Here is a 19142-nt window from a genome sequence, read left to right as displayed (position 1 = left end):
CCCATTGGCCACCGCGGCGTACGTCTGCCTAGCGACGCACAAATGGAATTTTGTGATTGGCTGCTGTGAGTTCGGTGGAGAGGGTGAGGCTGAGGGAGGTGAGGCAGGACTTTTTTCTTCCCAGCAACAAAACACCTTCAACCTGATGATACCGAGCCCGTCCAGATGCCACATCTTCTGAACCAGAACATGGACCTGTATCTGACCCAGAACCTGCATCTGAAGACATTTAAACCTGACGTTTGAACAGGCACATGTTGTGTTCCTAGTCTGTTCTTCTCATGTTACAGCAGGTTCATGTCAGGACTGAAGAACCTCAGATGAACTGAGGCATTTCTGTACAAATTCAACATTAGAACCTTCAACACTGATCATTCCATCCATCAGAAAAGTTCATTAATGACAGTAAAGTCTAAAACATGACAGAATATAATAATGGTCAAATTTCCAAATGTGACAGTAGAGGATGAGAACATGTGAGCCTTGTGGATCAGCTGCAGATGTGAAGTTAAGCCACAGCCATGTCATTTATAACTGAACAAGAATCAGGACAGAAGAAAATCTAGATTGACTGGATTCCAGGACCCAGATAACTGAACCAGTACCAGGACTCTGAAGAACCAAACCGGACTTTGATCTGATGAACTCAAGTTTTGTCTTCAACATGTCAATGATGAAAATGTTCAGTCTGTTCAGACTAGTCCTGAAGGATCCACATCTGAGACCACCTCACACCCACATCACCACTCACCACTCTTCTGTCAGATCATCTGGTAATGTAGATACATCTGTACGTCCTCGTCCTTCACGTCGTGTCCATCATTAGTCTCTGAGTCCAGTATGTACGAGCCTGGACATTAAACCAACCAGTCCACACTCAGAGTTTCATACTGTATGAAATAAAACAGGAATCTTACACTAAAAAACACAACCACAAAATAGAACAGAACCATCATGACACCCCCTGGTGGTGGAATCACAGACCTGCAGGTTCAGATCCTGTGCCAGAGAGGAGGACAGAAGTTCAGACAAGAGGAGCAGGGACAAGGGAGGAGGTTTGAATTTGACATTGGTGGGGACACAAAAGTGCTCCAAGGCAGCACTCCTGAAAGTTGATGCTTTTTTTTTTACATTTGCAATCATAATTTCACGTCTTGTAAAGCTGATCAAACGAGCAAACAATCATAGTCAGAAAAAAAAATCAGTAATTGACATGTTTATAATGCATATCTGAATATCTACAGACAATACAAGAATTTAATGGATTCTACAGTGTTATTCTCATGACTAACATATGCATTATTATTTAACCTCACCTGTGAATTTCCAGCCTCTCCTCTTCTACCTCCTTCTTCTCCTCTACTTCCTCCCTCCTCTCTACTGTCTGTCACCTGACATAAATATATTGCTGCAAAACATATGAACAGATTAGGGATACGATGATCATAGAGTTTGATGGTACAGTTATTGCCTGAGCAAAAAAGGCTTTTACTTTCAATTATTAAATGTAATTTTTTCCCCAAAAATATGGATAAAATCAAATCTAGAATCACATTTAGAATCTGAGGTTTTATTGTATTTTCCCCACATTTTGTTTTGTTATTTTTGTGTTTTTTAAACAGTTGCTCTCTTCCATAGAAATACATGAAAGTAATAAGTAAAAATAACTTTTAAAAAGTGTATCTGTTTGTCATCAAATAGTGTCTTTTATTGTATTGATAGTGACTACACACAGTTGTGGCTGGATATTGGTCGGGACATGTCCCTAGCATCCCTACCCAATTGTTCACCCCCAAGCAGGGAGGAGCTCGGTGTATCATGAGTCTGACAGTCTAGCCTAGAGCACCATGAGCTACCCTAACAATAAGTTTTATAAAAAAAGGACAGTTTTCTTCCTCACCTTAAACACTGTTCACATTGCACTTCATCCTTTGCACAGACTCATTCATTGCACTGACTGTAAGCACAACAGTCTCCTTTGCATTGACTCTTTATGGGAAGTTAAAGTGTTTTTTTACGATTGTGTTTTTACTACTGTTTTTTTTTTTTTTTTTTTTTTTTTTTTTTTTTTTAAGTTTGTGGATACTGCTGGAACCTGTAAATTTCCCTAGGGGATAAATAAAGTATCTATCAAGAGGGTGTCTGCCTCCAGGACCAAGGCAGAGAGGTGGTTCCACAGTAGAGGAGCTTGATAGATGAAGGCTCTAGTTCCTGTACATACTTTCAGGGATTCTAGGAACCTCGATTAAGTCTGCATGTTGAGAATGTAGTGCTCTAGATGGGTTGTATGGCCCTAACAGCTGTTTCAGACATGTAGGTGCCTGGCCATGAAAGGGCTTTTGTAAGTGAGGAGTATTTTAAAGTCATTCCTAGATTTTACAAGGAGCCAGTGCAGAGAAACGAACACAGGAGAAAGCATCATCACTACCGTTGTCATGATCATCATCAGTTTCCTCCATTGTTTTCAGGATCTGAACTGTTTTATTTCCTTATAGATTTTAACACATTCATCAACACAAACTTGGGTTTTATGATAAAAGTTTGACAAACTGAAACCGTTTACAGATGATAATGAGTAAATCAATTACAGGTAATATTTCAACTACAAACATAAATGTGAGTTTACATTTTCTCATCTCCAAAACGTGTTAAACAGATAATAAATTACACAAACCCACAGAGTCTGAGACAAATATTGACACCCTCTAAATAAAATAATGATTTAGAGATCATATCTTCAGTGTCTGAGCTGTTTCTGGAGGATTTATTATGTATTCCATATTTCTAACCTGTAGTGTTTCCTGAGTCTAGTTCTAGTTGTATTCTTTTTACATTAAAATCCACAAGCTCGACCAACATTCATGAATTGAGTCTATAAAGCACACAGAGCCGTTGATATTTTCGCTAATTTTTATTGAAACTACGTAAACACATTTTACAGCTGTTGAAACAACATGGATTTATGAGGGAAAAGCAGCAGGAAGCAGACGATCCACATTGGACAGGTTGAATCTGGGATGACATGGCCAAAAGTATGTGGGCAGGCAGCTCCTAAAACAATTATTTACAACCCAGTAATTCACAACAATCAAACACTTTCATTAGATCTGTGGAAAATATATGATTATCTTCTACTGAAAGAAAAATCCCACAAGCAAATGATTCTTCAGACTCTAAATCTGTCATTAATTTTAGGGATGAATGAATAAATCAGCTTTTAACTGAGTATTTTGAGTGTAATCTGAGATAAAAACAATTCAGTTATTTTTAACTCGAAGGTTTTTTTCCTGATACAAAATGGGGAGTAAATAAAAAACAGAAAAAAAAAACCCCCAAAAAAACAAAAACATATTGGTCTGAAAATCCCCAATCACCTGTAACTTAGTGATAAATTAAGTCCACAGAGTTTTGGTCAGAGTTTAGATTCTCTTCGTTATCATCCAGAAACCATCAACTTTCTCCAGGACCGTTTGTCATAGTGAAAAAAGCACTGAACAGTTCATGATGAACCTGCAGCTCGGTAACGTAGAACCTGTTGACGATGAAAACACCAGGAACACATGAATGCATTCAGACATTTTACTTCAAAAACTTAGTGAAAAAACGGAAATACTTTGACATGAAATGAAGAAACATGAACAGAAACAAAACAAAATCCGCCTGAAACTCAGGAGAGAATAAAGGTTTCACTGGCCCTTCAGACACAGGTCCAGTCCAGGTCCTGCTGAACCCCTATCACTCAAAATTAAAATCATAGTCAAAGTTCAACGACGTCATGTCGGATGGGAGGCCCAGGGTCTCAGGTGTGACCTCAATCACCTGAACATCGTCCTCCACCTGCTGGGACCCGGATCCAGTCCCAGGATCCGACTCCTCCAGGTCCTTTGATTCAGATGACTCCCCTGAGACTGGCTCAGGTTCCGGACTAGGCTGCTGCTGCTGCTGCTGCCGTCGGGTCTGGTAACGGGTTTGTCGGACAGGCCGTGTGGTGGCCGGAGCAGTTTTCTTCTTCGTTGGTGTTGTTTTGCCTCTTGTTTTTGGACCAGGTTTGGGTTCTGGTTCTGAAGGTGGGTCAGGAGAGGTTTCAGTGAGATGCTTGGTGTCCTGGTCTGGCTGGGGTTCTTTTTGAGGTTCTGGCTTGGTCTGAGGAGCTTGATTGAGTTCAGGGAGTCCAGTTTGGTTTTGAGAGGGTGATGGTTTTGTTTGGGTCAAATCAGTCTGTGAAGTACTTTTGGATGGAGACACTTCCGGCTCATTTAAGGACCAGACTGACGTGATCTGAAGTTCTGACTCCAGTTGGGAAGGGGACTGTGATTCGTTGGATTCTGGAGGGGTTTGTGGCTCTGATTTTTTGGATTCTGGAGGGGTTTGTGGTTCTAATTTGTTGGATTCCGAATGGGTTCGTGGCTCAGATTGGTTAGATTCTGGATGGGTTTGTGGTTGTGATTTGTTGGATTCTGGTTGTGGTGTTGCTTGAACCTTAGGGGGATTTTGGGGCTCAGGTTGTGGTTTTGGTGGTTGTTGGGGAGTTACCGAGCCTTTACTGGTGGTGGTTCTGGTGTCAATAGCTGGTTTTAACATGGAGGAGGGCCCTGATTGGCCGATGCTACTGTAGAAGATGCCAAATAAGTCCTGGGCTTTGGCTGCAGCCATGTTACTCTTCAGAGTCTTCTCAGACTTGCTGCCTCCATCACCTATGTTCATAAAAGGTGGCGGTTTAACAAACACTGTCCGGGTTTGCTCGTTTTCAGGGACTCCTGGTGCCGCTACATCGGACACGACCTTTACCATGGTGGATTGTTGTAGTTTGGCAGATGGAGCAGGAGCCAGCGCCGTTGGTACAGGTTTGGTCACGGGTGGTGCGATGTTAACCACAGGTTTGGACATGGGTGGAGCAGGTATGGAGGTCTGTGTGGAGACCCGAGCTGGACTGGGCCCTGTGGGTAGAGGTGTAACTGGGGTGGTGGTCACAGGTTGAGTCTGGGTGTTTGCAGCGGATGTGGGAGTTTTGGGGACTTTATCTTTTGGAGGATCTGGGACTATGAAAGTGTCAGTTTGAAGAATTGGGAATATGGGGTCATTGGCTGAAGGATGCAATGTTTGGGAATCATTTTTTTGAGGTGACTCTGGTACACTTTGGGTGGTGTTTTGGGTTTGAGGTCTGATGGAGAGGAAAGTGTTCAAAGGTGCGGGTTTTCCCATCATGGTGGTCTTCTTCATGGTGGCAGCAGGTGCGGGGAGGTTGGGCCGGATCTTCCACTTATTGGCACCATTGGATGCCCAGGGCCGCACTGTGCTGGGTTGCGCTGACAGCTTCTGTGCAATTTCTTTTGCAACAGCCACGGATTTCGCAAAACAATCTTCAACGGGAGCTGGCGTCTTGTTGGCAGCGGCTTCGTCTTCTTTCATAAACTCTGCTGCCACTTTCTGTGCCTCCTTCGCCAGTTGGTTCTCCTTCTTCTTCCAGGTGAACTTCCCAAATGAAGCTACCATTGCTGTGGCTGCAGGTGACAGTTTGCCAGCCTCCTGGCTCTGCTTACGGAGCTTCGCCCTCATGGCTGGACTGGGTCCACAGAAGATCTTGGGGGGGTCGTATGGTTTGGGTGGAGGCTCTGACTGTTTGTTGTCCTGTGGTTTTTCAGTTGGTTTTGCTGCTTCAGACTTTTTGGAACCGTCTTTATCAGGTTTCGATTCAAGTTTGGATCTGGAATCTGAATATTTGTCATACTTATACTTGTCCTCGTCGCCTCTGGGACCATATTTAGACCGGTTACTGTACCGGTCATCATCAGAGCTACGATACCTGTGGCGATATTCTTCCTCTCGGCTGTACTTGCGTCGATCTTCCTCATCTCTCCTGAATTTTTCTTTCTCGTCTTCGTCACGGCTGTGACGGTTTTTATCGTCCTTGTTGTGCTTAGGCTTGTCTTCATACTCGTCCTCCTGCTTCTTAGGTTTTTTTACTTCCTCCCCCTTCTTGCTTGGCTTTGCCTCCTCCTCATTCTTCACTTTTAACTTCTCATCCTTGTGACTGTCCTGCTCCTCCTCCTTCTTCTTGTCCTTTTTGTCCTTCTTGTGTTTGGACTTGTCCTCTTTTTCTTTGCCTTTGTCATCGTCGTCATGTTTGCGTTTCTTTCCGCCGGCCTCCAGCGCCAGCCCTGCCTGCCGATCCAGGTTCCTCCTCTGTTCGTACAAAGGGTTCTCGTACATCTGTTTCTGGAGACGAAAGCATTTAACAAAGAGAGAATCAGACAAAACCTGATTAAGAAACAGGGCATGGACATAACAGTCTAACCTGCATTAATGGCAGGACAGGGGACTTTAGGAGATACTCTATACTTGTGTTTTCAATCTGAATACCTACTGCACGACTCCATGAAGTTTTGTCAAATCATGGGTGTTTTCACAGGTAGGAGGGGCAAATATGTGAGTGACAGCCAATCACTAATGAGATTACATCAGATTACAGCTCTACCCTGTTATCAACTCCTTCACGTTTCATTACAGGATGAAACGTCACCAGATCATCTGCCTTTATATTTAGTCTTCAGGTTTGGGCCAATAGGTCCATGTTTTTCTGTTGACTTCATGTCCTGCAGCTTTAACAGACATTTGACAGTGTTTAAGTATCTAGTTTAACCTTAGTAACAGATTGTGGATGTTTGTTGAGTAAAGCACTTGTTTAATGTCTATACAGTGGTATTTGTTTGTAAAAGTATTTAACTTATGTTGAAACTGCGGTACCTTGTACTTCTCGTTGTGAGCATGTATGGTGACGTGCTCCTCTGCACAGATGGCGTCTCCATAAAACTCTTTACACAGCAGGCAGAAGAATCCTCTAACGGGCACCATGAACTCTGAACCTGCAGACAAACACAAGTATCGTACTTTAACCCTGGAGGAAAACCAAAAATACCTGCCAATCATGTTTACCTGAGGGTCGTGTCTGTTCCTGAGGACAGGAGAGGGTTAAAACAGATGACACATGTTCAGAGTTTAGAGAAATGATGTAGAGGTTGGATGTGAGAGCAGTAACTGATGGAGAAGACATGAACGCTGAGCAGAGGAAAACTAAATGCTTTCTCCAGACGTTACTCGTACATTTACATCCAGGCTGAACTTCACGTGAAGATGAGATACAAAAACAAAAGAGTAAAGAGTCGAGGTGGTGACAGGACTCTCTTCTGCACTCCGACACTTTGAGTCTTTGTCACTTGGTTAGCTCTGTTTTCATTAAGATGCTCAGATCCAGACTGAGCTGCACCTGGAAGCAGAAGATGTCTAAAAACATTCAGCGGCTCAGAAAACAGCAGCATCACAACAACACATGACATGAGCAGCTGTTGGCATCGTGGATGGAAGCCCTACCTTTAGCTGGTTTGGTCTGCTTCTCCTCCGATGGCTGGCTCTTAGTGATTTTGGTCGGTGTGGAGGCCCAGGGCCGGTCATATGGGTCCAGAGTCTGTGGAGTGTCAGACCAGGATGTTAAAGACCTGACGGCACGTCCAGGTGTGAATGTTAAACAACCAGGTTACAGGCGGTGGCAGAGGAAACCAACCTTTCGGTGCATTTTGCTGTGTAAGTGTGTGAAAAAATCAAACATGGAACCAGAGGTGACGTTACAGTTTTTACACCAGTGGTTTCCTGCATCATAGTATTCGAAGAGTTCCAGGGGTGGGGTCGGTGGTGGGGCCTGAGCCGGAGGCGGGGCTGTGACGGACGGAGCTGGAGGCTTGTCTGAGGATGCTTGTGGCGGTGCTGAAGATATCTGCTAAAAACAAAGATGGAGAACGATCAATAGGACAGTTTAACGTGAAAGGAAACAGGAACCAACAAGAGAACGACTCAAAAATAAAACCACAGGAGAAGAACAGACTCTTACCTTCTAACACTTCAAGACTCCAGGAAAATGATGCTGACACGCAAATGAAAATTCAGACGCCGCTTTTTAATTGAGGAAAACTGAACAAAAACATCTCTTACATGTTACCGTGAAACCACGACCAGGTTCATAAAGATTCACATCTAATGTACGACTCGGACGTGACTCAATCCAACCCTTTTTTTTTTTTTTTTTTTTTTAAACAGAAACTAATCTACACATTACAGAACAAATCAGCTTCACCTTCAGCTCTATTGAAACTGGTAAAAGACATAAAGTAAAACAGGTTTCCTTCCACTTGGAGTTTCATATACTCATGTAATGAGCTGACACTGATGAGATTCATTCTTAAACTATAAGCATTTAAGCTCCTGAGACCCAGATACTTGTGAAAGTGTTTCACAGCTTCATTTTTTTAAAAAAAGCTGTCCTCTGCAGAGGTCATTCATTAAAAAAGTTAAATATATCTGAAAAAAAACTGTTGTGCCACACTGTTTTCACTCGACAATTTTTTCATGCAAAAAAGCAAAAACTTGGACTGTCCTGGGTCTCAGGAGGTTAACGCTGCACACAGACCGGTTCCAAACTGAAGACCAGTTTATGGGCCTGGGTCTGACTGGACCAGTTCTAAACTGAAGACCAGTTCATGGGCCAGGGCCTGACTGTATCAATCTGAAACTGAAAACCAGCTAATGGACCCGGTTCTGACTGGAACGGTTCCAGGGTCATATGAGAATCTGACTATGAAAGGGTTAAAGTCCAACACTCACAGTCAGTCTGGTTTACAGCTGATTTTCATTTGGCCAATAGGATTCTTCTGGAAATGAGGTGAAACGTGGTAATGGAAATAAAAATAACTCATTGTGGTCCATTGTCTGCCTCCGCAGCGGTTAAACAGAGGTTCGACTCTGGTTCTGGATTCAGTGAAGACCAGGTCCACGTTCTTCTGCTATGTTCCACAGATGTTTCCGACATGTCAGGTGTTTTCGTCCAGAATCTTAATGAGTCCTTCAGATCTTCAGCAGATATGGACAACTGAGAAATGTCTGACTCCTCCTCAGATTAAACCCACAGATCATGTGACTGCGTCATGTGACTGATTACGTTCTGCAGCTGAGAACATTCTCTACAGTTATCTCTACTATTAGTCAGTTTCTTCTTTGACGCTGACGCCGCAATGTAAAGATTGAGAATAAATGGAGAAGAGTAAAACAACCCCCCCCCCACCCCCGTCTGTGACGAGGCAACCCCTGAGACGGTCTCATTCACTGCTCCGTGTTTTGCTCCCCATTACACAGGTGGCAGGGGGTGCACTGTGCATGTTCGGATGTCTGTGGAAACCGCAAGGTCTATTCTCTCAGCACGTTTAGAAATGTTTCCTACTGAGCAAACATTAGGGGTTCACGGTCCACCTGTTCTGGATCCCAGCATGCAACACTCACAAACAGATAGAACAGGCCAGAACAGAATCAGGTCTTAAAAGTAGCTGAAGTTTTGTAGATACAAAAACCTCGGACCAGGTAGAACATCTGGAACTGACCTATCTACGCTTTAACATTTAACCAGGTTCATAATAACTGATAAACCTTTACAACAGAAAAGATAAAACTATTCTATGTTTTCATGTAGTGACCCTGATGTAAACTGGTCACTTTAACAGGTTCATGTGTTTATGACCAGTTCTAAACCGTGGTTTAACACTAAATTGGGATTCATCTGAAAAACACTCATAAACCAGTAAAACGTCTGCAAGAGGCCGTTTCTAAAGGCTCAGGAAGACGGTCATAAAACGGTCTCACAGATGAGACAAAACAAACCCAAAGGTTTGGGATTAAAATCAGAACAGAAACAGTTTAACAGCATTAAATTAATTCGGGATTAAATTGGAGACTGAGCCCTTTAGACCAAAACACACACGGAAAGAATATACATTCAACAATAATGATAATAATACTAATAATGAGCCCTAGCTATGCTTTAAACCCATCCACATATAAAATAGCTCCCGTTTGCTCATGCTCAGTATGTCCCATTTTAAACATTAGTGTGGCTAATGCTACCGCGGCTGCAGACCTTCAGTATGTTCTACACGGTCTACTGAGGGTATGTCCTGGTTGTTACCTCCTCCTCAGGTGTCTGTACCTTCATACTGGTGCTGCTTCCGCCTGGTCGACCTTCTGGGCTTGGCTGCGCCTCCCGTTTCTTCTTTTGTGGTGGCGGCTGGTCCTCCTGGCGTTCAGTGGATCTGCTGGTTGTTGGCGGTCGCGGTCGGTCTGACGGGTTTAGACCGAGGATGAGCGCCACCTTTTCGATTTCGTTGCGTTTCTTTTCGGCGGCCTCATGTTCTTTGCGCAAGTTAGAGATTTGCTTCATGACGTCTTCCTGCAGATGGCCGATCTCCTGAAGCAGAGGATCTTTGTGTCCATCCTTTTCCCGGCGCTTCTTCCTGAGCAGCTCACCTGAAACAGGAAACAGCCCCAAGTCCACAAACAACACGTCATACAATGGACACGCACAGACCGGGTCAACTCACACATGTGCAACCGCTCGTTCTGTCTGAGATCTTTGGTTGGAGTGCTTCTAGTTTCTCCACTGCCCTCTGTGACACAGGTGCATTTCCCACCATGCAACAGTGCACAGACTTTAACTAAACATCACCTTGCTGCTTGCGGAGTCTCTCCAACTCCTTCATTAGGTACTCCTTCTTCTTCATCCGGATGTCCCGGTCCTGCTTCAGCTTCTCTCTCTCCTCCAGCACCTGTAGGCACCACAACACGGCATCACAACATTACAACACAACAACATTTCAACACATCAACACATTATTACAACACAACAGCAACAACAACATCACAGCATGGTCCTGGTCATCCATCTCCACATCTGCACGTGGGTTTGCTCGACTCACCTTCTGTTTCTGACTCTCGTTGTTCTGCTCCTCAGAGACTCTGTCCTGAAGTTTAACACCGACCTTCTCTGCGTCTGAAACTGACAACAGGGAACAGGAAGCAGAGGTCAACCAACAGAACGCAGATGACCACGCCCATCCATAACTAGTCACATCGATGCTCACACTGCAATTTCCTAATCTGGGATCAATAAAGTCTGTCTGTCTATCTCACCTTTAGGTGGTAGCAGCTGCTTGGGGGCGGGGCTGCTGTACTGTTTGTATGGCAGAGTGGGTGGGTACTCATCTGGGGTCTGGGGGGGCAGGGTCATGCAGGGGGGTGGGTACATGGGTGGCCACTGCTGGTGCATGTAAGACAGGTAGTTCCCATACTGCCCATAGCCCGGCGGGGGGTAGTTAGGGGGCACCATGCTGTGGGAAGGAGGGTAGGAGGGAATAGACATGGCATGGGGGGGCACTGGAGGATCAGGTGTCTGTGGAGGGTGCGGTTCTTTTTTAGTGGGGGGTGCCAGCTCTGCCTTTGTCTCTTTTGTGGACGGTGCTGAGCTCTTCCTACGACTGTCGTCGCTGCTCCAGCTGTCGGCTCGGCCCCGCCCTCGACTGCGACTCCGGCTGCTGCTGCTGGAGCTGCCGCTGTGGCTCCGCCTCCTGCGTCCACAGCTGTGACCGCTGTCATCGGAGCTGTGCGGACAGGTTGGCATCGTTAACAATCAGTGAGGGAATGAAGAAAACGTAAGAAATACGAAAACTGCTCAAACCTTGCAGACGAGTAACGGCGGCGAGTGGGTGTTTTCGGTGGTTTGTTTCCATGGAGACGCTCTTTGGTTCTGGCAGCCATCTTGCTGATCTCGGCCACGCCCAGGTCCAAGCCGATGGTCTTCAGCAGGTCCTGGATCTTCTCGTACTCTTCTAGTGCCTGGCGTTCGCTGTCCTCCAGAGGCTCTGTTCCCGGCGGGACGCTGGTGTTTGACACCTGGACCGTGATGTTCTGGTCTGAGACCAAGGGGGGCCGGCTCACATACCTCAGGTCCGCCTCTGCTGTGGGGGGCGGAGCCTGCAAGTGAGGGCTGGCCCCTGTTGGGAGGCCGTAGGGCTGGCTGGTGGCAGGTTTCTGGGGTGGATAGTCTCCGTACAGCGAGTCCTCAGTCACATCTCCGTAAAGCTCCAGGTGGGACCGGACCGGCTCCGACACCCCTGGCTGCGGATCCTCTGAGTCGCCGTACAGGAACTGTTCCTCATCGTCTATATCATTGGTGGCCTTCACCGGAGGTTTGGCCCCACCCAGTAGGGCCAGGATCTCCTTGATCTCGGCATCCAGACCGGCTTTCTGGGCCATCCGCGGGTCGGACTGGAGCTGGGTCAACATAGCAGCTACGGCGTGAGGCTCCATGCCTTTAACGGCCTGAAGCAGCTGATCAGCCACGCGACAGATACTGGACTCGGACACTCTGGGAGAGTCCATACTCTAGAACAGAACCAGGAAGGAGATCATGAAAACTACCACTGAAAAGTAAAAACAGATAATATTTAAGAAGGCTAAATGTTCTCCAGTGGATCTGAGTGGAACACATGTTTAAATATACATCACATACTGTGATTTACATCTGGAACTGAAAGTTCATCACTGAAGTCCACAGTTTACTGGTGTGTTGTGTGCATCTGTAGAATGCAATCAGACTGCCGGATCTTTCACTCTTTTGTGGTTTCATTGTTCCTATTCTTGTTCAATGTGGACTTTTACTAAATAATGTTTTTCTAACATATTTGAGGTCATTTGTTTTCTCTAAATTCAGCCTTTATCTCAAACTCTACAGTAAAACCTCCACATTGACTCAAAATGAACCAGAGCCTCTGTGCTGGTGACTCACCCTGACGGACGGCGAATCCTCAGAATCAGTGCGTTTCTTCAGGATGGATTTCGTGGGCTGATTCAACATGGCCTCCAGTTCTTTCCTGCGTCTCGCTGTCTCCAGTTCGTGGAACTGTTTTCGCTCGCGGAACTCTTTTGGGTCAACGCTGTTGCTTCGGCTTGAGCTGCTGCTGCTCACGCTCCGACTCCTATGGCGACTCTTACTGCGACCGCTGCTCTTGGCCTTACTGTAGCTCCGCCGCCGGCTTCGCCCTCTGGACCTGGATCTTGACCTGGACCTGGACCAGGACCTACTATGGGCTCGGCTCTTGCTGCGACCTCGGCTCTTGCTGCGACCTCGGCTCTTGGCCCGGCTCCGGTCCGGACTCCGCTCCTGGCTGCGGGGCCGGCTCTTGCTGCGACCTCGGCTCTTGGCCCGGCTCCGGTCCGGACTCCGCTCCTGGCTGCGGGGCCGGCTCTTGCTGCGACCTCGGCTCTTGGCCCGGCTCCGGTCTGGACTCCGTCCCCGACTGTGGCTGCGTGGCCGGCTCCGCCCCCTGCTGCGGCTGCGCTTGTATTCAGATCGAGGAGGGTAGTCTCTGAGGGACGACACCAGAAACATTGGGACCACACCCCTTTAACGCCAACCTGGTTTTGGTCTAGTCCATGGTTAAACATGAGGACTGTCTCAACCGGTTTACTTTTCTCCAGGTCTATGTTACTGTGAAAGTCTGAGCATGTTGGTGATGTTAAGGAAGCAGGTTCATGGTAACGTGGCGACTTCTGTTCTAAACACTGAGTCGTTTCAAATGACAAAACTTGAAATACAGTGTGTGAAGTGTCAAATGTGGTTAAAGTGGATCTACTCCTGCACGTTAACAGACCAGTTGCATTGGAACTGGACCAGGTGTTCTGACCCAAATCCTGACCAGGAATCCACCTACAGTCACAGCTGGACTAAGGCGTGAATATAAACATACTGACTGACTCTTCCAACGTCCAGGAGAGTTAACCTAGCATACAAATAGTGACGTGTCTGTGGGATTCAATGAGACATCATTAGTTTTAGATAAACTCGTCTAAATCTACAACGTGATCGTATTTGTTCTGGATAAGTTTGACTTGAGACATTTTTATCAATATTGGCAGAATATTCCAAACCCAACAGATCTGAAAATATTGACCTTTATCCAGCTCCAAAACATGATTTCATGCAATAATGTCGATGAAACATGCAGATAGTCGGTCTGAACACAAACATCAGTGACGTGAGTCCAACTGTTTTTATCCACTATTATACTTATTCCTGATCAGGATGTGATAAAACAAACCAGCAATGATACACAACCGACCTGGATCAACAGTCAAATACAGCTGGATTTATTATAAAATTACCTAAATCTGACCTAAATTAAGTTTCTATTCTATGGACTATGAACTTTTAAATATTTAACATGTTCTAATAGTTTAGTTACTAAATGTTTTTATTTTTAATGTTGAGTTCTGATGTGAGCGGTTCTTGGTTCCACACAGGTACATCAACTGGTTTTCCAACTATATACCAGTTCTGTGGTGGTCAAAAGAAAAAGCTGAATCGGGATTATGGGTCTGGACCTGGACACAGCCACAATTGAAGTATATCCATCAGTTCCTGGTTCTGGGTCTAAACCAGTCCAGATCAACTGACGGTAGAACTCACCTGTCATGGTGATGCGAGGAGGTGGAGCCTGGTGGTCCAATGTGCTCGTTGCCAACGGTGATGACCAGGTTATGGTCGAGAGGAGTCGTCCTTGGTGGGGACGGAGGACTCTGGACAGAAAAACACAGACAAAAACTGATAGCTTAAATGAACGCACACATGAATTCTACTCATTAAACATATTCATTCATACTCATTCATATATTACATGAAATAAATCACTTTATCAGACATACACTGTCCTGCAAAAAAAAAAAAAAAGAAAGAAAGAAGTCACACATGCACCACCTTTGGTTTTGATTACAGGACACATTCACTGGATTTAAGGAAGCACATAGTTCAGGTCCTTCCATCAGTAAGTACTGCAGTGGTTAATAATATTTCATCTGTAAGAAGTTCAGGGTTCGTACACATTTTTCAAGGTCAAATTCAAGCCCTTATAAGGGTTATTTTCCAATTTTTCCAGCACAGCACCTTATCGCTGGGGTAAAATCCATATGTACAGGAACACATATACTCCTGATTATTTTTGTCACTTTTTATCACAGTGATGTACATTGTATTATGCTATGAACATCTAAAATTATGTCTCATAGTAGCAAAAAGTTTAGAAATTAAAGGAGAATACAAAGTTTTGTCAAAAAAAAAAAAAAAAAAAAAAAAGGGAAGGGAAGCCACTTAGCTTTCTTCAGACACACTCGAACCGAGACAAAGATCAAGATAAAAATGTACCTGGAGTCAACCTGAGAACACCTTGAGATTTTAGTTTTTTGACATCTATTTTATAAAAGCCAAGCGGCCTCTGTGGGCTTGCATGTATGTGTGTCTCGGGATCCACACAAAATCCGGAAAGAGCTGACTGCTGCAGTTTGGCAAACTTATGTAGTTTTGGTCAAGAAAGAGACCAGTGAAAACAGCAGGTTGATGGGACCAATATTTTGGGAGATATTAGTAATTTTGGAATACAATATCCTTACAATCACATTGCTATGCCCAGAATGCTTTGGCAGTGACTGCTGGACAAATGTGATACAGCATGCACAAATACACAACAGCAGAAAAACTACCACATCTAAAACCTGTGGATCCCCACAAGTCAACACTCTAGTAAAGGTTTATTTTTCAAAATGTATCACCTCTGTATGTAGCTTTGGCTTGAAATGTAACCTGATTAAAAATAAATAAATAAATAAATTACACTGCAATTATTAATTGCAATGATAATTCCAATAATTGCATCAGTACTTTCTAGTACCTAAACTAAAATTCAAGCACTTTCCAGACCTTGAAAACACAACACTGAAATTAAAACATTTTCAAGAATTTCAAGCACCTTTACAAACCCTGCAAGTTATTCAAGTCTAACTGATGTAATGAGTAACCTCTCAGGTCTCTAATGTCAAAAAGACTGGACAATGCCAGGATGGATCAGGGTCATCAGGTTTGTGACAGAATGGTTCAGGGAGAATGACACATCATTTCCACGTATGGATTAGCCTCCATAAAGTCCAGACTCTAATTTGGAATGTGATGAAGACTTGATGCAGCGGTCTGATTCTCCATCATCAGTAATCAAAAATTAATGCAACTATGGATGGAAAAAATATTATGAACCTTATTGTGACACTGCATAAGCATTATATGACAGAAGAAGCTGTCACAGCAGTAAGGCTGGAGTGAGCAGGAGTACAGCTCTCCATCAGCTCCCACTTCCATGTCTGTATGGGTCACTGTCTGTCTGTCATCCTCTCTCTCTAATGTCACTCAGTACACAGGGCGTCCAGACACACAGCTGCAGGTGCCACTGACCTGGCGTGCAAACTACATTGATAAATAGGAAATTTCACACACTTTTGCATGTCTTTCTGCATGAAGATCCCCCCCCCCCCCCCCCCCCCCCCCAAAAAAAAATGCATGTCTAAACGAATTAAAAGTGAGAACACAACGCCACTTTTGTGTTTTTGATTCAGATCACTACCGTCTAAACGTAGCCTCAGTCAAGTCACCACCGGATGAGTTTTTGAATAAATAACAAAGAATTTTACAGACTGAAAAGCACACCCCCCCCCCCCCCCCCAAGGTTGTAAGACTAGGGGAAACCCTGCGCAGTGAATGTGTCCTGTGATCAGAGCCAAAGGTGGTGCAGTGACATATTACATGTGCGACTGTTTTGGGTCGGGCAGTGTATTTAGCATTATTACTTTGGTAAATAAATACATTTATCTGTTTAATAACTGAACACACTCCGATTAATATAAAAAAAACTACCATATTTACATTTATTATCCATAGTTTTACATCGATTTCTAACCAACAGTCAGCTTCATTATGATCTAATAATAACGATTAATCTGAATCAGTGTAACTGAGTTTAATAAAGACAAGTTTACTAAAATCACAAAGTTGGACCTAAACTAAACGACATTTATGAAAAATAAGGAATAAAAATACAAATACAACAGAGTAAACCCTGTTTTTAATCACATAGAATCAAACCTTTTAACTTCTATTTAACTACTCCGGACCAGTTTTGGTCCGGGTTCAGGTCTACTCTGGTCCGGTCTGGACCAGTACCGAACGGTTAAAGCTCTGACTGGGCCTGAGGGTGGGCTCCATCCCGAGGGGGGGGGGGGACTCACGTCTCTGGGTGGACCTCCAGGCCAGTACTCGGGGCCGCGGTCCCGTCCCGACGCGGGGGAGGGGTACCTCCTGCGGGGCGGGGAGCGGCGGTAAGGATCTGGGTGTCCGTGTTCGTGGTGTCCGGGGGTGTAGGGGGTTCTAGGTCGGGTCCGGTCGTCCCGGTAGCTCCCCGGGGGAGGAAAAGGCCTCGGCGGCGGGCCGCGGCCTTCGTAAGGCGGATAGCCTCCTCTGGGCGGGGGGTGGCCGCGGTACATGACCCTCCACCGGCTCGGCTCACTGGAGGACCGGAAAGACGGTGTGGACAAACCTGCTTAAAACCGAACCAAGACCGGGTTCTGGACTCGGGTCTCAGACACGGACAGAAACAGCTCAACCTGCGGACGGTTTGTCCGGGTCCACAGCCGTTTACACGGAGCCGGAGCGACCGCACGCCCCCTGGCGACACGGAGGACCAACTTGTTGTTGTAGTTTACTGGTGGTTGGCATTCAGCTTAATGGTGCATTACCGCCACCTACTGCTGCGGAGTGTGGAGCAAACACATTTACAAACGAGGGAGAGAGGGAGAGCATGGACCCTCTGTTCCCCCTCCAGCTGAATGAGTACCAGGGACGTGCCCAGGATTCTAGAGGGGCAGGGGCTCAAAGTCAAAAAAGGGCAGTATGTGTGTGCCAAATTTTTTTCAGGCCTTAATAACACAATATGTGGCTTAATGTAAAATGAATAAAGTAGCCATAGATGACAATAACAACATCGTAGTGTATATTGTGTAGCTGTAGGTGATGCAGTTGCTGTTTCTCTTGTGTCAACAAATTATCGTCAAAATGTATCCTAATACTGAGGTTTGGAGGACACACGATTCAGCGGCAATTCTAAAAAGCAATAAAACACTGGCTTACTATCAGGCTACGTATTGTTGAAGATAAAGATTGTAACACATGAACATTCAACTATGAAACATTGAACACTGACAAAAATATAGAAATAAATCCTAGAAAACCAGTCCTGTTTAGTCTGTAGTTCAGCCTGCATGCCTACAGGACTGCAGTCCACATGTTGATCTCCAGGATTTGTTGTTGATGTAGCAGAGCTAACACAGTCTGAGACTGAGATTAGATTCACAAGAAACTACAACAATTTCCCAACTCCCCAAAACCAAGTCATAACTTCCAAACTGGTAAGCTAAAGCTAATATCATATTTTTCCCAAGGTGCACATCAACACAGCTTTCATTAAAAAAATTTAAAAAAAAAGTCCAGGCTGCACATAAACCAGTCCTGCTGTGACTGCTGTTGGAGTTTCCTGTTCCTACTGGAGAAACATTCACAGCAGCAAAAGCACAATAAACTCAATATCTGGAAACAAATGTCAGTGAAATCAAGCGGAGTGAATGATTCTGTTTCCGCTGTGATTCAATACATTCAAGTAATGTTGGGGGGGGGGTTGATAAACCACAAAGGTTGAAGTCAATCCACTGTTCTGTCTCATCTGTGTAGGAACTACACATAGAGTGGAGATGTGACCAAGGCTTGTACTTCTCTCTCTCTCTCTCTCTCTCTCTCTCTCTCTCTCTCTCTCTCTGGACAAGTGTGTGCGTGTGCAGCATGGGGAAGCCCCGCCCCTCAGTGAGAGACAGCGGACAGAGAAGCGTCATCAGACTCTACACACATAGAATACCATGACGCGCTATTACAAGGAAATGTGTACGGTACATAACCGTGGTGTTTTTATACAGCCATTTTCTTTTACATTCCTATGCAGAACAGGAATTTTATTTATTTTTTAAAAGTAAAAAGGGCACTTTTTCTATGAGGCAAAAAGGGCAGGGGCTCAAGCCCCCTTTGGGCCCTATGTGTGCACGTGCCTGATGAGTACCTTTAAAAAATACACATTTAGGACACAGTATTATGACCAAGGTTGTGCAAGTTACTTCCAAACTCTAATACATTACAGATTACTTAGACAAGCCATATAAGTAGCAGTTGCACTTAAGTACTGCTGGTGACGAACATAGACCAGATACAATTAGTGGATGCAGGAACAGTGATGTCACCCAGTAGTTTGCAGGTTAACCCTCACCATGTTGGTTATTGCAGCCAGAAGTGACCATATTTGGACATAAGGGCCTCAGTGCTGTCTTGTCAGGGGTGTCAACTCCCATCAAAC

General features: G+C 44.9%; 1 protein-coding gene across 5 annotated transcripts; it reads right to left on the bottom strand.

Moving 5' to 3' along the window:
• Positions 1 to 2896: 2896 nt before the first annotated feature.
• Positions 2897 to 17376, bottom strand: znf318 (zinc finger protein 318). 5 transcript variants are annotated; one of them, XM_030156177.1, is made up of 13 exons: positions 16978 to 17376; positions 14339 to 14448; positions 13063 to 13238; positions 12659 to 12978; positions 11549 to 12255; positions 11005 to 11471; positions 10791 to 10870; positions 10541 to 10640; positions 10025 to 10341; positions 7559 to 7771; positions 7369 to 7462; positions 6745 to 6863; positions 2897 to 6216 (listed from the first exon to the last, which is right to left on the bottom strand). In XM_030156177.1, the coding sequence occupies exons 1-13, from the start codon at positions 17230 to 17232 to the stop codon at positions 3736 to 3738; spliced, it is 5439 nt and encodes a 1812-aa protein (XP_030012037.1). In that variant the 5' UTR covers positions 17233 to 17376; the 3' UTR covers positions 2897 to 3735. The 5 variants fall into 5 exon arrangements, with proteins under 5 accessions (XP_030012037.1, XP_030012038.1, XP_030012034.1 ...); XM_030156178.1 differs by having other exon boundaries at positions 13129 to 13238; XM_030156174.1 differs by having other exon boundaries at positions 12659 to 13238.
• Between the last annotated feature and the right edge of the window lie 1766 nt (positions 17377 to 19142).

Source organism: Sphaeramia orbicularis, chromosome 15 (genome assembly GCF_902148855.1).
Source record: "Sphaeramia orbicularis chromosome 15, fSphaOr1.1, whole genome shotgun sequence".
NCBI lineage: Eukaryota > Metazoa > Chordata > Actinopteri > Kurtiformes > Apogonidae > Sphaeramia > Sphaeramia orbicularis.
The sequence above is the reverse complement of the archived record's forward strand: the minus strand, read 5'-3'. Positions and strand labels throughout refer to the sequence as shown.